The 20606-nt window shown below is 42.7% G+C and overlaps 1 protein-coding gene across 9 annotated transcripts in view; it reads right to left on the bottom strand.

Annotated features, from left to right (window-relative positions):
* Positions 1 to 20606, bottom strand: part of FAM160A1 (family with sequence similarity 160 member A1) — a 285642-nt gene that overhangs the window by 14374 nt on the left and 250662 nt on the right. For all 9 annotated transcript variants that reach the window (XM_029606299.1, XM_029606802.1, XM_029606565.1 and 6 more), the window contains one exon: positions 1055 to 2116. In XM_029606299.1, coding sequence (XP_029462159.1) covers positions 1055 to 2116 — 1062 coding nt within the window. The remainder of the gene's footprint in view (positions 1 to 1054; positions 2117 to 20606) is intronic.

Here is a 20606-nt window from a genome sequence, read left to right as displayed (position 1 = left end):
TCACCACTTTTTTTTTTTTTTCCTGCTGTCCCAAGCCGAAAAAAAAAACAAACCCACCCCGACCTTTTAAATCTAATTATTTAGCATACCCCAATCCTCCCGACCTCCCCAAAACTTTCCTAACGTACCTGGTGGTCCAGCGGGGGTCCTGGGAGCGATCTCCCACTCTTGGGTCGTCTGCTGCCAGTAAACAAAATGGCGCCGATGGCCCTTTGCCCTTACCGTGTGACAGGGGCTATTGGTGCCATTGGCCGGCCCCTGTCACATGGTAGAGAAATGGATGGCCGGCGCCATCTTAAAAACATGGCACGGGACTCCCGCTGGACCACCAGGTAATTTAGGAAAGTTTTTTTTGGGGGGGGGGGGTCAGGAGGATGGGGGATACTAAAAAATTAGATTTAAAGGGTCGGGGTGGGTTTGGGGGTTTTTTTCTGTGCGCCCTCTTCCCCCCCCCTCCCCCAAAAAAAAAACCGATAAGAAAAGTACTTGAAAATTTCATGGGGGGTTTCCTATCGCTTTCAGAGCCCCCCGATGCTTGACGGTTTAGAAAATATCGTACGATACTTTCATCCATCAGAAAAACGATTCACATCCCTAATAGATAGAGATATATGTTTTCCCCCACCACCACAGCATCAGTTCTCTAATGCCCTATCTTCCTTTCTTGCTAGGTTCTTCTCCAACCCTCCTCTAGGCAACATCTAATTAGAGAGGAGCTCATGTTAAAACAGCACCCTGACTGGACATTATGGCAAGCAAAAATATAAAGTGAGAAAGTTATCTGCAACTTGGCTTCCCCCACCTCCCCCATCATAATTTTTTCAGAATATCTGTCACTCATATGCCTGGTTTCTCTCCTTATTGCTATTTACCCAAAGCCCTACAAAAATCCACTTGGTACTTAACATCTATGTATAATTTGTTTTGGTTAATCCAATAAAAGGTAGCATAACTTCTAAAGTATTTTATCTTTAATAGGGCCAATACAACAATAAACACTTTAATATATAAGAAAGAACATTCCTACAAAGTAATGCAGTCTGAGGACTCCCACCTGTGAATGGGGTCACCTGGGTTCTAGCAGGATGATTAGCAGAGGCTGTGTGATCTTTCATCCCAAAGGGAGAAGGCATACTTTCCACAGAAGGGGTATCAGCTGAAAAGTTTTCAAAATCATCTTCTTCATTGTCCATTGGAGACAGAGGATCAGGAGAGGGAAAAGGAGAGAGAGGCTTCTGTTCTCCTAAGGGCTCAGATTTAGAGTCTAATCCTTGAATGATTTCATCATATCGAGCAATAAAATCCTCACTATCAGGGCTTAGGATCCCCAAATCTGAATTAGAGTCTGCTTCAGGACAGAGCTGTAGCTCCAGGTCGGCAGGAGGATCCATTTTAGCTTTCTTCGGATTCTTCTGCTCCTGTACCGCATCTGGATTCATGTTCGGTTTCTTCCTGTTCTGCTCTTCCATGTCGGAGTCTGGCTGGGTATGTTTAACTGGACCATTGGTCACCTCAGTATTCCGAGTGGGGCTGTTCGCTCCTGTGGGCGACGTTTTACATTCATCCGACAGTTCATTAGCGTCCCGGGCATCCTTTAGGGCACACAACCTATAAACCATGACATCGTCCTGAAAATCTGATTCTTCTATGTAGGACCCTTTGACGCGCATGATCGCATTCTTTTTCATTTCTTGAATATGCTTTGGTGGGTCTGCCGGTAGCGTGGCATCTGGCTCATTCACAGGCTGCTGTGAGCTGGTGTCTGAAGAGATTCCAGTATCGTAGCTGTCATCCCACTCCAGTTCCAGCTGGATCTTTGTTCCCAGTGGGGTCACCTGGGAGGAATCAGGATGCACTTGGGATCTCTGTTGGAGCCTGAACATAACATAGTCTGCTTTTTTACTTTCTTCTTCAGATAGCTCTTGAAGAGAGGAATCCGGGTCAGGGTTTTCCCCATCATAAGGGGAAGACCAGACTTGACAGTCTCTCATGCAGAGGGTGATGCTGGACTGAGCTTCCCAGAGATACTGAAGGTAACTGACACCCACGGCCTTTCCATAGGCAACACCACATATGGACTCGGGCACTTCTGAGCCTGCCGACTGCTCGTGGTAACCTAAAATAAAATGACAAATATTTACAAAATATTCCTCTCTTTAGAGTAAGCATATGATGGACACTGAAGATTGATTAAAAATTACTATAAAAGAGGAATGATGTAGCAGTTTTTCTAAAAATCTGACTTGAAGCAATACAGGGGCTTAAAATGAACTATAGAAGAAAGAAATCTACTTCTATTCAAGGTAGAAGATGTCATTATGCAAGCCGGGATTACATCAATAGATAACAGCACTAACAAAGTGTATATCCAGGATAGTAAAATAAACTTTATTGCACAATGTTAGTAAAAGTCAGAAATATATCCTTAACTGGAAACCAACATGTGTTGTGAAGTGCAGTCCTCAGATGTGCGACTGGCAGTGTCCAATCTTTCATGAGGCTCTGCTGACTTCCAGATTGCACTCGTCTATTCTGACCCCTTCTATTGGAGCATTAACAGCAAACTCAAAACGCAATGGGCCGTTATCGCATTCGCTAGGGCCATATCACGTGCGATAATTCCCTAACACATGCGATAACAAATGCATCACGAAGATATAATTTAAATGAGGAAAGGGGAGGGGTTTGGGCGATAATATTTTACACATTAAATTGCTGGCAGTAGCGCCAGAAATAGCTACACCTTTTGCAGAGGCACTATGGGGGCGATAGCGTTCGCCGTGGCTGCAACTGTGGCAGGCGAAAACACACCGCCGCGATGCGGCAGGGTGCACACTGTCACACCCCCCACTGCCAGTTTTCTAGCCATGGCTCTTCAATCCGCTATATTTATAGCGAAATGAAAAATCCCACAGTCAGAAAGTACAAGATCTGGTGATACTACTACAGGTGTTTATTGGTGAAGTGGGGTATGCAAATATAAAGATGTCACTCTCATGCCTTGAAACGAGTCAGTCAAAGCCAACATCATCCCAACCTTTGAAATGAGGACAACAGCACCAAACTAATGCACACTCACATACAATGTAAACAGCAAATCCATTTACTTTAAATTGTGCTATTTCAAGGCAAATTACAAAATTACCCCTGAATTCCCAATTACAAAACTCTGTATATCCTAACACGATGGCCTGTGGGGGGGCTCTTTGTAAATGTATTCTTAAATTGAATAATGTTATATTTTATTTGAGCCTTCCTAATTATGGTTTGATTGAAAATAACAGAATGAAGGTATGTAAATGAATAAATAAATAAATGCAATCCTTCTTCCGTTTACCCCCCCATAAAAGTTAGACTGTTTCTAACTAAATGTAATAAGGTAAATACTCAATTTACAATCTGCACTCAAAACAATTTCATTTGTAGAGGATTCTCTTTCGTAGAAAGACCAATTTTTAAAATTCTTTTTTTTTTTTTTTTAAATGCCCTGCTCTTCTCATCACAGGACATGTGGAAATGTTGCATTAAAACTCTTATTTTAAAGACAGATTTTTAAAATTAATCCTGGGACCTCTTTCCTCCCCTCTACTTCATTCTTAAAGGACAAGGGAGTCTATACGGCTACGAGCTGTGTGCTAATGCCGTCTATGGCAGTTTCCCTTGCAGCTCAGGATATGCTATGCACCTCCTCCGTTACACGGAAAACTCGTGCAGTCTCTGAAGGTGTCCCAAGGTGGGCAATGCGCACTCCAAAATTCCTGTTTTACAAAAAAAAAATAAAAAAGATCAGCTGCCATGCTAGAAATAAAACCATGATGGGTTACATCTAGTCGGCATCATGCAAATGGTGCATTTTCTGTTTTCCCTCTCCTCCCGATGGTGTTCATTTTATTTTTGTTAGCATGACCTGGCAATTTTGAACTTCCAGCTCGGGTGGAACCAGAGCCAGCATCTGGCACCGGGAACCTTCATTTACAACCAGCCAGGCATATTTTCCCATATTTTATATCCCCTCCAAACTAATTTTTTTTTTTTTTAAGAATTTGTTCTTAATTTATCAGCCATTCAAAGTGAGAGACATAAAAATACATGCAATATATGATAGCCTTCCATATAATGTATAAGACATGGAATATCACAAATAGAACTCAATCTGCAGTTCCAGAGAAAACCTATAAACTAGTACTAGTGATCTTTCCCATCTGATATCCTCTGGCAACTCTTTCAAAAAATGGGCCCCACACTTCAAAAAAAAAAAAAGGGATTTGAGTGAATTTCCAAGGCTGCAACAACCAGGACCTATAATCCATCATGAGCAGGGCTACGTGAGTGAGGGGGAAAGAGGTATAATCATGAGTATTTCTGTAAGGCAAGTGGAACATCTTGTTGGGTTTATACTTGAAATATGGGGAAAACTGGCAATGTTAAGTTTACTCGTTATACTGTATTCTAATTCTGCCAATAAAGATATTTACACAAAAAAAATACATGTAATTAAAACATAAAAACAAAATGTCACAAATAAAATAACTGCAAAGTTGTCTATCGACAATTAAAACAGCCCAGGGATAAAAAAAACAACCCCAAAACATTCATGTCCCAAGCTTGAATTGCCTGTGTAACCAACGCTTTCAACTGTTTTCTGAAAGTCTGGGTACAAGTTAATGAACACAGGCTCTCAGGCAACGGTATGGGACCAGACACTGAAAAAGCTCTCGCACTAGTTTGTCAGGTGAGTAGATCATGGCGAAGGGAGCTGAAATAACCCGCAATGTGCTGCCTTAAAGCCCATGTAGGATTGCAATTCTGGAGCCTAGCCGAGATCCTTGGAGAAGCACGGTTATTCAATAACTTATGGATCATCAGTGCAGACAGATATTAATTATAAAGCATTGTGAGCCTCAGCAATGAAAAAAATATTGTCATGAGTTGAAAAACAAGTGAGAGGTTTGTGTGGATTTCCATCCTGTCTTTGTCCAATACTGGTTATTGCTTTATGTGAGCAATTTCTGCACAGGAATCCCTACGTTGAAAGCACTTGACACACTGGCATATGGCATCATAAGATTAAAAAAAAAAAAAAAAAAAAAAAAAACACACAAAAAAATATCACACACAAAACAAAAAAAAACCCAACTGTTCCTTAACATCTGGTAGTCAGAGAACATAAGCCCGGGGATACTTGTGCTCTGTGATGTGAGGAACTGCTGGCAATGAAATACAAAGAAAAAAAAGATGTGTTTATGCTGGCCAGAATACATGAGAAGCCCTTCCCAGCAGTTCCAGTGAGGTGCCAGAACATAGCGGTACAAAAGCCTCCAGCAGCTCATCAGGAGGTGTAGACAGAACGGGCACTAGCTGCTGCAGACTGAAGAGGGTAATCTTCATTGTGTGCCTACCTTAGCGCACACACGCATGGCAGGAGAGCCTAAAGTTCCACCTGTAATTTATAAACTGTGCAGTAGAAGCCACGCACATCACAAAATACCACATATAGTCATCCCTAAAGTATGCATGTATTTTGTTTCAGTACACACATATTTTCCTTAATGCAGGGATCCGCATAGGAGTATAAACTATTTTTTAAAAGGTTTGTGCATACATTTTACACATTAATTGTAACATGTGCATGTAATAACCCTCAGTGTACATATAGAGGAAGTATTTTATAAAGTTGGCCGATGTATACACGTACCTAGTTTATGGAAAAAAAAAAACAAAAATCCAATTGGGAGAATACTTGCAAGCACCAATTTGCACAGACTGCAGACAAGAGAGAGGTCCGATTTAATATTTGTGACTCGATTAGCAGCTGTAAATGCAGGTGTATGTGCAAACTAATCCAGGGATTCATCATTCCGCTATAAATAAAGCGGAATGATGAGTCGCGAAAAAAAAGGGGGGGGGCAATAGTGAGCTGGTGGCGGTTGCAGCCGAGCTGCACACAATCACCTCCATAGCGCCAATGGGAAAGATGTAGTTAATTCTGGCACTACTGCTGGCGATCACATGTAAATCATCAAAATGTTTTTAACCCCGCCCAAACCCCTCCCCTTTCCCTCGTTTAAATGTTAAAGTCACAATGCGGTAGTTATTGCGTTTTGATGAATGGCCCTACTAGTTTATAATATATTCAAATGTGGGTGGAGCACCCTCAAAACGCTCTTTGTCTGCACCTAACTATAGTTGGTTCTTCCCTCACCCAAAGGGCTTACAATTTAAGTTTTCACCCGAGGCAATGGAGGGTAATAAGCAGTGTTAGTAGAAGTGGGATAGGAACCCTGCTTCTCTAGTTCTCGGCCCGCTGCTCTAACCCACTAGGCTATTCCAGGCATAACCAGAGGGGGGGGGGGGGGGGGGGAGGGGAAAGATGGATAAGGCCAGTGTACAGGTAATTGGTGAGACCTCACTTAAAAGTGAATTTTAAATCCCCGACACACGCCAAAATTAGGGGATGCGCAAATATGTTGGGCTCACAGGTGCCGAGCGGACTTTAAAAGCCGCCCGGATACGCACGTAAATGCCACTGCACGCACATCGCAGAACTTCTCAAAACAGGGCGGGGCAGGAGCGGTCCGAGACTTTAACCAGAAATGAGGGCGAAAATACTTACACGATCTGACGTGCGCAGACGTCCCCTGCCGAGCAACTTTACCTCTGCTATGGATGTCGTGTAATTCCAAAGAAAAATAAAGAGAAGGCCATTTCAGACGGGTGTAAAGGGTCTGGGTTAACTGAGTGGTGTACAGGCCTTCAAACTAGGGGAATTTCGAGAATGTAGCTGGTAACCGGGCGAACTGGGGAGGAATTGTTAAAACAGGTAATGGCGGCGCACGTCCCTTTTAAAATTTCCCTACTTCCGTGGTAGAAGCAGCTTTCGTGCACACAGGTACACATACACTTAAATTTGGGCACACTTGTGTGCTCGGTCAGGCTATTTTATAAAATGCGCGCATATATGCACATATGGTATTAAAATGCTGCGCCCCTGGGCTTGGGCCGACATACAAGCGCACATGTGCACCTGCATGCCAGTTTTAAAACTCCCCTTTTAGAGTCTGTCAAATTCTGGAGGTCATACTTCCACAGACTGGAGGCTGCCTAGGGAAAGCAGCAGGGCCGGCGGAACCACTAGGCGAGCTAGGCCTGTGCCTAGGGCGCCGAGACTTAGGGGGCGCCGCGGCAGGCAGCAGAATTTTGAAAGGGCAAAAAGTGCCCTTTCAAAATTCTGCCAGCCTTCGACTCGCCTAGATGGAGACCAAGTGCCGAGATTTAGGGGGTGCCGCGGCAGGCAGCCAGCTCCCGACTCTCCCTGCCTCCCCCCGAGTGTCACCCTCCCGACACCCCCCTAGTGGTCCAGCAGAGATCCCGGAAGCGATCTGCCGCTCCCGGGGCCTCGGCTGCCAGTAAGCAAAATGGCGCCGGTTACCTTCAGTCCCTACCATGTGACAGGGGTCAACCAATGGCACAGTTAGCCCCTGTCACATGGTAGGGGCTGAAGGCCACCGGTGCCATTTTGCTTAGTGGCAGTGGACGCCCCGGGAGCGGCAGATCGCTCCTGTGACCTCCGCTGGACCACTAGGAGGGTGTCGGGAGGGTGGCACTCGGGGGGGAGGCAGGGCAAGTCGGGAGCTGGCTGTCTGTCACAGCGCCCCCTAAGTCTCTGCGCCGATCTTCTTTCTGTGTGTGTGTTTCTGTGTGGGTGTGAGAAAGGAATGGAGCTTCTGTGTAGGAATGTGTGTGTATGTGAGAAAGGAATCTGCCAGTTTAAAAAAATGAAATGTGATAATACTTATACCTGAACTTTTGAAAAGTTGGATAAAAGATGAAATTACTGAATTTTAAGCATCCCTCTTCTGGAAAATAAAATTTACTTAAAGTGGGTAGAGACAAATACTAAAGCAAAACAAAATTATTAAAGTATTTAAAATGTTCATCTCAGCAAAATCACAAGTTTAAGATACTGATGCAAGGTGGGGTTTTTGTTTGTTTGTTTTTTTAAGCATAATTTAAGCATGAAGACTAGAATAGAACCTGAAATGGTTTTGCTTTTTTTTTTTTTTTTTTGTTAAGCCTTTAGAAAATGTATATTTTTAAATGACTAAGACTGGAATCTTCCCATTTAAAAGGGAAGCTGACTAAGGATGTCTTTCTGTTCCATATCACCCACATGAATAATCATACGACTGATAGTTTGAAGAAAGACACTTGCTTTATTGCCTGGAAGCGTAAAACAAGAGAAGCTGTACTGTGTGAGTGGCTGTTCCTTGGGAGGACAGAACCTGAAGGAAGGGTGTCATTTCGTCTTTTGATAGGAATGTGGTTTTCTTATTTAACGGCTGGGAGCATCACTTTCACTTTTAATAAAAGTGAAAAATGCTGCAAGTCTGAAAGCAAGATGCTTCCATGAGAGTGTAATATGTATGTGAGACAGGGAGGGTGCTTCGTGTATGTGAGACAGGGAGGGTGCTTCTGTGCGTCAATGTGTGTGCGCGAGAGAGATGGAGCATGTTTTTGGCTGGCTTGTGGCTGCGAGAGAGGGCATGTGTATGATTGAGAGCTTGTGTGTAAGTAAGAGAGAGCGAGAGCATGTGTGATTGAGAGAGACTGGCCAGAGAGGTGACGTGTGTATGTGTGAGAAAGGCTGATCAGGGAGATGACTGGTGAGAGAGAGAGAGAGAGACTGTTTGAGGAGATGATTGGTGTGTGAGAGACAGAAACTGGTCCTGAGGGTGTGACTGGTGTGTGTGTGAGAGAGAGAGAGAAGAGACTGGTTGTGATCCATAAGGAAGAGGTCTGTGAGGACAGCTTTAGCAGCTACTGCTGCTTCTGGTATGGCCTGCAAGGGAAAGGAGTAGGAGAACTGTTGGAGAGGGTAAGTAAAGGTGGCTTTTTAAGTTCATTTTTCTTGATTGGCTATCATTTTAATTATTGGGTAGTATGTGATGTGTCTGCTGTTTGAAATATTTTATTGGTGTTTGGTAAAGCTTTCAAAATTTGCATGAGTCTTTAATTATTGGATATTCTATTCATCAGCTGTTTTGAAATTATTTTATTTGTATGATTTTATAATTATGATTAATGATTTATATATCTTTATTTTATTGATTTGTTTCACGAGGAATGGTGAAATTTTTGTTTTTCCATTGGTACACTGTATAGAGTCTGGCGTGATGCGTTTTACAGTTCAGTTTTTGTCTGCACATTTCTATTTATACTTTATGTGGCTTTATTCTGTATTTGGTGAGGGTTTGTGTTCTGCATGCAAAGACTGAGATGAAGCATTCTTTTAGCATGTGGTTTCTCTGTAGGGATTTGTAGTAGCTTAGCCTGTTCTGTTTTCCTGATAGGAGGTGTATTGATATTTTAGATTCTGGTGTAATATTTTTGGTATTCTTTTTCAAAGGTAGGGTTGTTATTCTTTGAGTGTTGGCAGATAGTATTGTGTTGATACGGGAGGACCATGCCGAAATATATCATAATAGGTATGATGCCATATGAATTCCAAGATGCAAAGTTTTCTTGTTGGCATCACAACAGTGCATGAAATTATCACAACTTGTATATTAATTTTACCTTAGAATGTCATTTTTCATGTAAAATATGTTATAAATGCATAATTTAAAATTGTGTATGGGGAGGGGGCGCCAGACTGTAAGGTTTGCCTAGAGTGCCTAATAACCTTGCACCAGCCCTGAGGGAAAGGCAACCAAAATGGTGCAGGGTCAACAGCAAAAGCCATGAGATGAGACTTAAGTGCCTAACTATCTATATCCTAGTGAAAAGCAGAGGCAGGAGAAATGATAGAGACATTCAAATACATCGATACTATAAATCAGGTAGAGGAAGCAAACCTTTTTTGGAGGAAATTCTCTAGAACAAGAAGTCACTGTATGATGTTTCAAGGTGGTAGAATCAGAATATCAGAAAATATTTCTTCATGGAAAGAGTGGTGAATGCACAGAATATCCTCCCAGTGGAGGTGGTGGGGGGGGGGGGGGGGGAGGGGGGACAAAAAAAACCGAATATAAAAAGTATCATACTGGTTCAGGCCATGGCCCTTCAAGACAGACATCCTGTCTCAGACTGGAGCCAATTCAAGTCACAAGTACCAGCAGATCTCCAATAGTTGATCTATTTCTTGCATTTCACTCCTAGGAATAAGCGCTGGCTTTCCCAAGTCTACCTGGCTATTGAAACCCACCGTGCTGGTTGCCATGACCACATCCTCTGGAAACAGATTCCATAGCTTGATTGTGCGCAGAGTGAAAAAATACTTCCTACAACTTGTTTTAAATCTACTCATTGTTAGTTTCATAAAGCGTCCCTTAGTTTTATTGTTATTTCAAAGAGTAAATAACCATTCCACCCCACTCTAAATTTATAAATCTCAATCCTAATCCTCTGAATCGTCTCTTTTCCAAGCTAAAGAGGACTGATCTATTTATTCTTCCTCCATAAGGGAGTTTTTCCATCCCCTTTATCATCTTTTTCTCCATTCTCTCTACCTTTTCTATATTCGCAAAAACGTTAACTTTCAAAGTGACGTGCACACATGTGTGAGCCTTTTGCCGGTGCGCTCACATGAACACGTCGATTTAATAATATATGCGCGTTTATGCGTGCATGTTATAAAATCAGCTACCCTCGCATACATGCACGCATGATTTTATATTGATGTGCAAATGCCATCTCGAGCACATAAGCGGGGGAATTTTATTAGGTAGACGCGGCAACACATTAGACCTATTTCCAAGTTCCCTCCCAGTTCGCCCCAATAAAAGAAAGGACTTCCTGAACCCCCTACCTAACTTGCCTCCCTTTTACCCAACTAGCCCCGATCCTTAATACCCCACTGACTACGTTTTTTTTTTTTTTTTTATTTAACTACTTACATGCAGTCCACAGCAGAAGCAAGTTACGCGGTTATAGAATCCCAGGCGCACTAGTGCATGTAACTGATTTCATGGTGCAGTCCCAGCGCCTATGCCCCGCCCAGACCAGGCACCACCCCTTTTTCACCAAACCTTTTTTTTTATCTAGGAGATACACATGTGGCCGTGGGCCTTTTAAAATCCGCAAGATCCGCACGCGTCAGAGTCACGTGAGCATCTCCAAGTTTTATTGCATGCAAGCCTTTTAAATATCATGACACCATGATCTATACAAAGGCATTAGGATATTCTCAGTTTTGTTCTCTAATCATTTTCAAATAGTTCCTAATAATCTATTTGCCTATTTGAGTGTCCCTGCACACTAAGCTGACGATTTCAAGTTACTGTCCACAAGGTCTCCAAAGTCCTTTTCCTGCAAGGTGACTCCTAACAATGAACCCGGCAACATGCACCTGTAGTTGAGATTATTTTTCCCTATATGCATTATGTTGCACTTGTCCACATTAAATTGCTTCTGCCATTTAGATGCCTAGTCATCCTAGTCTCACAAGGTCCTTCTGCAGCTCCTTATACTTCACTGCTGTTTTAATGACTCGAAAAAATTGTGTCATCTGCAAATCTGGTCACTTCACTCATTGTTCCTTTCTCCAGATCATTTATGAACAAGCTAAATAGTTCAGGTCCTAGTACAGACTCCTGGGGTACACCACTAATGACCTTTCTCCATTTGGAAATCTGACTATTTAGTCCTATCCTCTGTTTTCTATCCAGTTAATGCACCACAGGACAATGCCTCCAATCCCATTATCTCCCAATTTCCTGAGAAGTCTCTCATAACTGACTTTGACAGATGCCTTCTGAATATTCAAATACACTATAATCAACCAGCTCACTTTTATCCACTTGCTTATTTACATCTTCCAAAAAAATCTAGTAAATCAATAAGGCAAGAATTCCCTTTGAAAAAGTCATATTGACGCTCCCCCATTAAACCATGTATCTATTTGGTCTGTAATTTTGTTTTTAAGAATAGGTTCTACCATTTTGCCCAGCACTGACATCATGCATATTCAAACTGAAAACCAGAAGGGTTGTGGGGTCCCAACAACAGGTATGAAAACCTGTTTGCAAAGAAAACCTGGGCTAGAATTGCATCTCATGATGATGTGACAACACTATGTTTCCATATCATTCACCCTAGAGGTGATTGCATGCATGTTTCTGGGACGCGGGGCTGAGATTCACTATGATATCTATAGACCCAAGGAGAACAAATTTGTCTAAACTCAGAAACAAAGATTCTGGAGATTTACAATAATTCGTCATTACCAGTTTGTAGCTCTTTCTTTTGGGACTGCACAACTCAACATTTACGAAGATAAGTGTGGGACTAGCAGCAGCAGCAATGAAAAAAGGAGAAAATAAATGTAATGCATTATTTAGATGACAGGTTAATCCCAGGGCATACCAAAGAACTAGCATTGAAAAATACAGAGCAGTACAAATTCTTCACAATTACAGATAGGTGCTCAAAGATGGAAATAAAGTTAATTCCACTAGAAGCAAGATTCAATACAACAGGGAAAGGAAGAGCAAAGAAAAACTATAGTCACAGCACGAATCCCGCAATTATCAGAAACAAGAACACAAGAATCTATGTATTGCCATGGGCCAGAAGAAGAATGAGAATATGCCAGACAAATTTCCTGGGAAAAAAAAAAAGAAACGAATGAGAAGCAAGAGAAGTAACAGAGTTTTCAAGTACCAAGCAACAGTAAGAGAATCATTAACTGGTGGCAGAGGAAAGAAATCTTATCCTCAGTGTACTGAGGAACAAAATTGGTCTATAGTCACTACCAATACCAGTTTAACATATTACCATGGTCAACAATCCCAAGGAAGAAAATCATACAGGGCAGGGACAAAGCTTTTCATTCAATTAATTAGTGATGACAGCAAGATTCAAAGTCCTCTTACATTTCAACAAACACCTCAGAAACAGGGCAGTAAAGATACTACAGAACCACTGTCAGATAACATTAGGTAAGGAGGTCCAAAACGTTCAGACTTCACAAGTGAAATGAACAGCAATGTATGACCCAGGAATACAAATTATAGACAAATTTAGTTTTGCTTTTTCATTTTTAAAGGAAAAATCATATACATTTAGGAAAGTGGTCCCTATATTCAGAAATATTTGATTATTTATGCTAGCAAAAGGAGGTATCCCAAAATAAACCAATGGCTGCCAACAGACAAAACGATTCTCAAGCAACTGCATCAGATGCTTCCCCAGTGCCAGCCTGTACTTCCCCATCTGCACCATGAATTGCAGAAGCTCAGAGAAAAACAGGAGACAAAAATGTCTCAGTAAAAACGATCGCAGCAATATGGCCCAAGAGAATGTAGTTCTCAACAATAATGAGACGTCAGTGGAACATCCGAACCTATTAGCCAAAGGCCTGATTTGTCCCTAAAGTTAACAGCATAGTTCCTAAAAGAAGGACATTGCAAGTGACGGATTTTTCAGAGTAATTAACTCAATGATGAAGGTCACATCACACACACACACACACACACTTGAGCTTATGCAGCAATTTGGGAGGGAGGAGCGGTGGAAACAGGGTGTGTAGACCCGTAGAATGACTTCCCAGATTGAAGCCATCCTTGAATTTGTAGATTTTATCTGAGATGGAATGAATAAAGTCCTGAAGTCATAGATACAGACTGCAAGGCCCATCTAATCAGTCCAATTGCAACATGAAGTAACCCATTATGTCCCAAATTTTTAAGAAGCTATCCTCTAAATAGGACACTGAGACATAATGGGTTAAGGGCCTGATTTTCAAAAGCATTTATGCACATAAAACTCAGTTTTATGAACATAAATGTGTTTTTTGAAAGTTGTCCCAGGGATTGTGTGTATAAAATACACAAAGTAGTAATTTTGCGCAGTCTTGAAAGAGGTGTTCCCGGGAGCAAGAAAAGTATTTTGGCACATATTTTCGATTTTCAAAAGTATGCGCATTAACGTAGGCATACACATTTATAGCTGCTCCCTACTACTGCGCAGTCATTTTCAAAGTGGATTTACACTAGTCCACTTTGAAAGGGCTGAAGTCTGCAAGTACTTTTTACAAGCGGACTTCAGCCCTACGTAGGCCGTTATAAAAATTATCCTCAGAGTTGAACTAACAACTACCGTATATACTCGTGTATAAGTTGAGAAATTTGAGGCAGAAAAAAGGCACAAAAAAGCTGGCTTTACTTGTACACACATACTGCATGATCACCCCCCCTCCCGAACCCCCCCCCCAAATTACCAAAAATCCCTGGTAGTCCAGCGGGGGGGTCCAGGCGTGATCCCCCCAAAACTCACCGGAGGTCCCCAATGGTCCATGGGAGAATTGAACCCAATCTCTCCCCCCCCCCCCACACCCTCCCAACCCCCTCCAAAACTCACCGAAAGTCCCTGATGGTCCAGCAGAGGGCCCAGGAGCGATCTCCCGCTCCCGGATCTTCAGCTGTCAGTAAACAAAATGGTGCCGGTGGCCCTTTGCCCTTACCACGTCATGGGGCTACCAGTGCCATTGGCTGGCCCCAGTCACATGGCAAGAGCCGTCCATTGCTCCTACCATATGACAGGGGCCGGCCAATGGCACCTGTAGTCCCTATCACATGGTAAGGGCAAAGGGCCGCCGGCACCATTTTGTTTACTGACAGCCAAAGGCCCGGGAGCAGGAGATCGCTCCTGGGCCCTCTGCTGGACCACCAGGGACTTTTGGTGAGTCTTGGGGGGGGGGGGGTGTCTCAGGAGGGTGGGGGGCTTTGATGGGTTGTGACTGGTTTTGGGGTCTTTTTTTTTATATATGATATTTTGACATGGCAGAGGGAGGGCAGCTATGGGGGGAGGGAGGGAAGGATTGAAGGATTTCACAAGCACCCTATTGTTTTACCCTTGACTTATCCACAGGCGACATGTAAATCTTGATTTTGGGGCCCAAAAAATACCCTAGACTTATACATGAGATCGACTTATACTCGAGCATAACTTATAATATAGAGGGAAAAAAGGTTTAATTTCTGTGGAGGAAGATTCAGATGTTAAAAGATTTCTGAAAGGAAGAATAAAACATTCCATACAGAGATCCAACCCCACCATGCAATAAAAATGTAGCTTTAAAAATCATCAATCAACCATAACAGCCTCTTGAGCATGTGTTAAAAATATTTGTCCTCTAAAACACTTATTCTCGGCTAGAAAGGTTGGGGAACCTCAAGTCTCAACTGGATTTAATATTTCATGAGATATAGTAGTTCTTTACACAATCCCTTAATTTACATTCAACATCTTTCAACATTTCATATCAATCAGAAATCAGTTCTCCCCTTCTTTACAAAGTCAAAAGGTCAGCAGAAAGAGATGGCATTTGCTGCATGCTAGGAGACCATCAAAAGTTTATATTTCTATATCAAATATTTTTAGGACATCAGAGAATTTTCTTCTATTGCAGTGGGGGCACAGATGCAGGCTGGACAGCATCCAAACCAATCTTGTCTAGTTGTTGTATAGATATATCACAAAATCTCTCCCCACCTCGATTTATTAAAGCTCATTCTACTACAAGTATGGCAATAGTGGGCAGATAGCATCTCAGCCGCGCTCCAATCTACAAGTTGATCACTTGTATTAATAGCTCTGCAAAGCAATTAGCGGCTAACTATGTAAGCATCTTCAGTTGCAGCCTTTGGCAGAAAACTTCTGGCAGGAGTAGAAGCAACAATAAACTAAATGTTTTTTCTCTCAAAGGGTGTTTTTTTTATATCGTTTTGGCAAATCCTGTGGTCTGGGCAATCCCAGATGGAATGTGCAAGAAGGAAGCTTTTCTGTTATCTGGGATTATCAGAGTTCCTCCTGGAATAGCTCAGAGGCTCTCTCTTCTCCTCCCCCTCAAAAGACTATAAAAAAAAAAAAAATAGGAAATGGCGTGAAAAACGAAATTTTAAAAAATTTCGCAATAGCATAACTTTATTTGAATTAGTAGACAGGGTGTTCACTTAGGTGTAGATCACACAACTAGGTGGGTTTTCTGGATATCCACAATGAATACGTATGAGATAAACTTATATATACATTTAGGTTAAGAATATTTGTTTCTGCTTTGGAAGACTTAAGAAACTGAGGACAGAGGAATAGAACAGAACTCTTTTTAAGAGTTCTCTACTTTGCTCAGTCTCTGGGCTATTATTATACCAAAATAACAATCCAGGGGCTTTGTCATATCTCTGAACTAACACTGCAATATACAAAAATCCCTAGATTACAAATATGTGAAAATCTTTAAGAACAATCTACTCCTCTCCTTCATCCCCCAAACTGTAAACCAGATGATGTAATCTCTTGTCATGTGCAGTTCTGGAAGTACTAATGCAGGATCTGCTGAGTACTTCCAAGTAACCCAGACCAGCCACTGTCAGGAGGATGGGCTCAATGAAGCACTGGTCTGACCCAGTATGGCACCTCTTAAAGCACACACACACACACACACACACACACACACACACACACACACACAATTATCAAAACTGTATGTGGCCCCTGGGAAAACCCATTCCTCCCCTGCCCCAACAGTACTGTTTGAGCTAAATTATTATTTAATAACTTCATATACAGCCTGTAAAAAGTCACCCAAGCTAGTTAAATCTTTATGCCTTTTCAGTTTTTCCCCTTGTGGTGTCTGTAAACATATTTGGAGTCAATACAAAAAAAAAAAAAAAAAAAAAAAGAACTTGATCCAATGAGTTCCCCAAATGAGGCTTCCTGGGGCATTTTAGCAGTGTTTGCAGCCTGAGGAGATTTCCCTGGAAGGAATCTGGGCGGCAACTGCTACATTATCTCGACAATCATCCCAACATCAAAATGTAATTAATGGTGTGCAATCTGGCGGAAAAGATGCTTAAGCAGAAGGTGGAGAAATTAGGAAACCATTTGTCAGCCACACAAGAGTGGGAGCCTTCTTTGGTTAAAGATAACTTTTTTCTTTACGTATTTATTTACTTATTTTACAGAATAAAGTGGAAGCATTAGAAAATTCAGTTTCATGTAAGAACCTTAGGTTAATTAAGTTTCCTATACTAAAGTTGGTTTCACCAACAAATATATTTAAAAAGTATTCAACCAAGGTACTTAAGGTTCCTGAGAAGGTTCTTCACCTATTTTGAGGATATATTACATGCCGCCCTTTAAAAAAAAGTTGGAAGAGAGTAATACACATTATGTACAGCCTCTGGAGGATATTTCTAACGCGACTGCTCTTCAAGTAACAAGAGTGGAAGAAGAGATTGTCCCCTCTGCACTAATCGTGAATCTACTTTTGGAATCAGAGGCCATTTATAGAGACTTTATTCTAAGAGGAGGAATGTGTTATTTCTTATTCTGCAGGTCTCCCTTTCCAGATGTAGCTAAAACGTAAGACCGGGGGCTCTTACAGCTGGAGGGGTAGGTATTCTGGCTGAATTTTCCCTGTAAATGTATAGTTAAACTCCCCGGAGTTGAGTGTGTATTTTAGGATCCAGCCCAACATGCTGAATTTATAAGAGGTAGAACAAGGTGCTACTCAGTCCCTTAGTGCTATCCTTGTCCATGGCTGCTTCCTCTCCTGAAACTCAACTCCTCAAGAGAGAGTCCATAATTATGTTTTATCTTCTTTTATGTTGTAGATATCTCTTTTCATTATCAACTTGTTTCCTTTATAGTGGACTGGAGACATGCAATATTTGAATGTTTTGGTATTTTTATATTTTCCTTATTTTTGATACTCAAAGTGAGGATAACTTTCAAACAGATGCTGTGCCCCCATATACACATATTTATGGGCACGCAAAAATCTACTGCTGTATTTTATAACCTGCACGTATATATGCAAGTTATAAAATACACACACCGCTTAGCCAGTCAGGTCACTGTCCAATTTGCGGTATATAAAATCTTTTAAATAAAAATAAATAAATAAAATGTGCCCTGCAACATGCATGCATGTAAAAAAAAACCACATGAATACATATCACACTCACCTGCATAAGTTCTGATTTATATGACTAAATAGCACCTCTTATCCAGCTAATCAATCTTAAAAACACCACTTATCTGGCTAAGGCCTAGATTATCATTTAGCTATGTTTATCGCGCAAATAACACATGCACTAAAAAAGGGGTGTGTCTATTCTAATTGGCAGCCTGCCACTTCGCATAGCTAAGTAACCCACATGGCGCTGCGTCATCGCACCCCACATTACATTTGGGCCAATATAAATACTGCCTTCCTGCACGTGCCTCTGAAGGTATGTCAGGAGTTTGATTAGAGGAGGTAGGAGGTATTGGTGGGTACTTGGAGATTTATAGTGATTATTGATTGCGTTGTCTTATTTGCTGTTGTCCTCTGTTTCCCTTTCCCTTTTGCCATCTTTGATGGAGTGCAAGTTTTTGTTTGTTAGATAGTTGGTCTGTATTTTTTTTTTTGGGAGGTGTGTGTAAGAGATTGTGGAGAGAGGAGAGAAGAGGCATCAGGATAGGAAGGGGAGGAGGCCTGAGAGAGAGGATGCGAGCAAGTGTCAGGGGAAGGAGTCTGAGGAGGAGTAGGAGTAGGGACAGACTGTGGAGTAGAAAGAGGCAGCAGGGAAGGGATAGGAGGGTGAAGGGTCTAGTCAGACGAGTTCCAGGGCAGAAATAGGGCAGGGTAGGGATAGACAGAAGGCAGAGGGGAAAAAGTTGGTAGGGCAGGGGAGACGGGAGCTGGACACCTCTCCAGAAGAGGAAGTGGCACCCCCTTCAGGCAGCCAGCCAGCATGTCCTCATCTAAGGGCCATAAAGTTCGCACACAGGAGAATGACCTGGTGATCACAGGGTCCTGCAGAACTATCCCCTGCCATTTGGCAACTGGGCAGCCAAGATGTCCAAGGCAAGGAAAGAGCAGATATGGCACAGTCCATCAGCAGACAGAGCAGCGCATCAAGAAATGTGGAGCAGGTCACCCACTGATACAGGGACATTAAGACCCAGCTCAAGGCCAAGGTGGCGGCGAGAGCCAAATACAACACCGGACTGGAGGAGGAGCTCCCTGTCCAAACCAACTGACGCAGATGGAGGAGCGACTCATCGAGAGGCTGGGACTGGATATGTTTGAGGGTATGGCTGAGCAGCTGGACACGATGCGAGCTACAGCCGGTAAGTTCACCTCGCCCCTAAATGGGCGCACACATCATTTGGCCTAAGATGCTCACTATGCAAAGAAGCTAAGTGCACCGCTTCCAAATCAAAAAAGGTATACTTTGCTGGCATGTGTCATCTTTTTTGTTTTTCCACAGCTCACGTGTGCCAAGCTGCTGGTGCAAGCGAGGAATGCCCAGGCCTAGCTGGGAAGCCTTAGGGCCCAGCCACCCACTAGCAGTACTACAGAAACTCTTAAACCCCCCCTCTTAACTATCTCCCCCCATTGTATTACTATTGTACATAAGCTTTATTTGCATTTAATTATGTTTTTGCCTTGAATTTACTTGTACAGTATATCCTTGGTTTTCCCCTATCCCTCTACCCCCCCCACCCTCTCTAGTTACTTTATTCAGTTTCTATGTAAAGCCCTGTTGGCCATATTTTGTTCTATGGAAACCGATGTGATGTTTTCTAAACGAATGTCGGTATACAAAAATTTTAAATAAATAAATAAATACTGATGGATGCCGAGATGCAGTGGAGTGAGGAGGAGCAGCAGCAGCAGCCGCCACAGGAATCACAGCCATTGCTGTTGCTACACAAAGCTAGCCTCAACAAGCCCACTTCAGGTATCCCTCAATCTGTCCACATTCATGGAGGAAAGCGATCTTGACTGACACCCTTCACAACCATATCTACCACGAGCCAGCACACCACGCCAGGTGGAGGGCACCACCCCACCGATGCCCATCTTGCGCCCTCACACACCAGCAGCGCTATCAGCACTGGCAACGACAGCCCCACCAGCAAAACCACCACCAACAGCACCAGCAGAACAGACACTGCCATCAGCACCGACACCAGCACCCGCACCAAGCACGCCTGTAGCTGAACTGAGGCCAACACTCGAAATGTTAACACCCTTGTTGCTGCCATCAGCAACTAATGTGCTGACACAAATACTGCATTGCATGCCAGAGCAGCCTTCTGAGTCATCAACTTAGTTACGCAGCAGTCCCGAAGAGGCAATATGCCAGAGGGGTTAGGCCCCCAAAAGGTATGTCCCCCCCTCCCTCCCCACGAAGTGGGATGGTACCACGTGGCAAGAGGCCTTGAATATGTTAAGAAAATGGCCAGTAAGGGCCAAGAAGACAAATTTTCGGACAAGACCGGGCCAGCCTCTTCAGAGAGTTGCTGTGCTATCTAGATGGAAGTAATCTGCTCTGCGTGTCCTCACTGTACAGTGGCTGTGCCAGCATGCACAATGGATGGTGTTGTGTGAAGCATTTTCATTCAGTACACTAACTAAAACCCCTCCTTGAGACTCTGCCCCATTACAGGGTTGTTTAAGTAGCCTACTATCACTTTCCAGGGGCTGGTTCTTGTCACGCTGTCCCATCGCCAGCTCTGTGCTGCTGTGCATCATCTCAGCTCTTCTCCTGCAAGTGGTGCCAACATGTTGCTGGGTCTCCTCCTGGGCCTCCTGCTTCCATGTTGCTGGG

The sequence above is a fragment of the Rhinatrema bivittatum genome, chromosome 1 (genome assembly GCF_901001135.1).
Source record: "Rhinatrema bivittatum chromosome 1, aRhiBiv1.1, whole genome shotgun sequence".
NCBI lineage: Eukaryota > Metazoa > Chordata > Amphibia > Gymnophiona > Rhinatrematidae > Rhinatrema > Rhinatrema bivittatum.
This window is presented reverse-complemented; position numbering and strand designations above follow the sequence as displayed.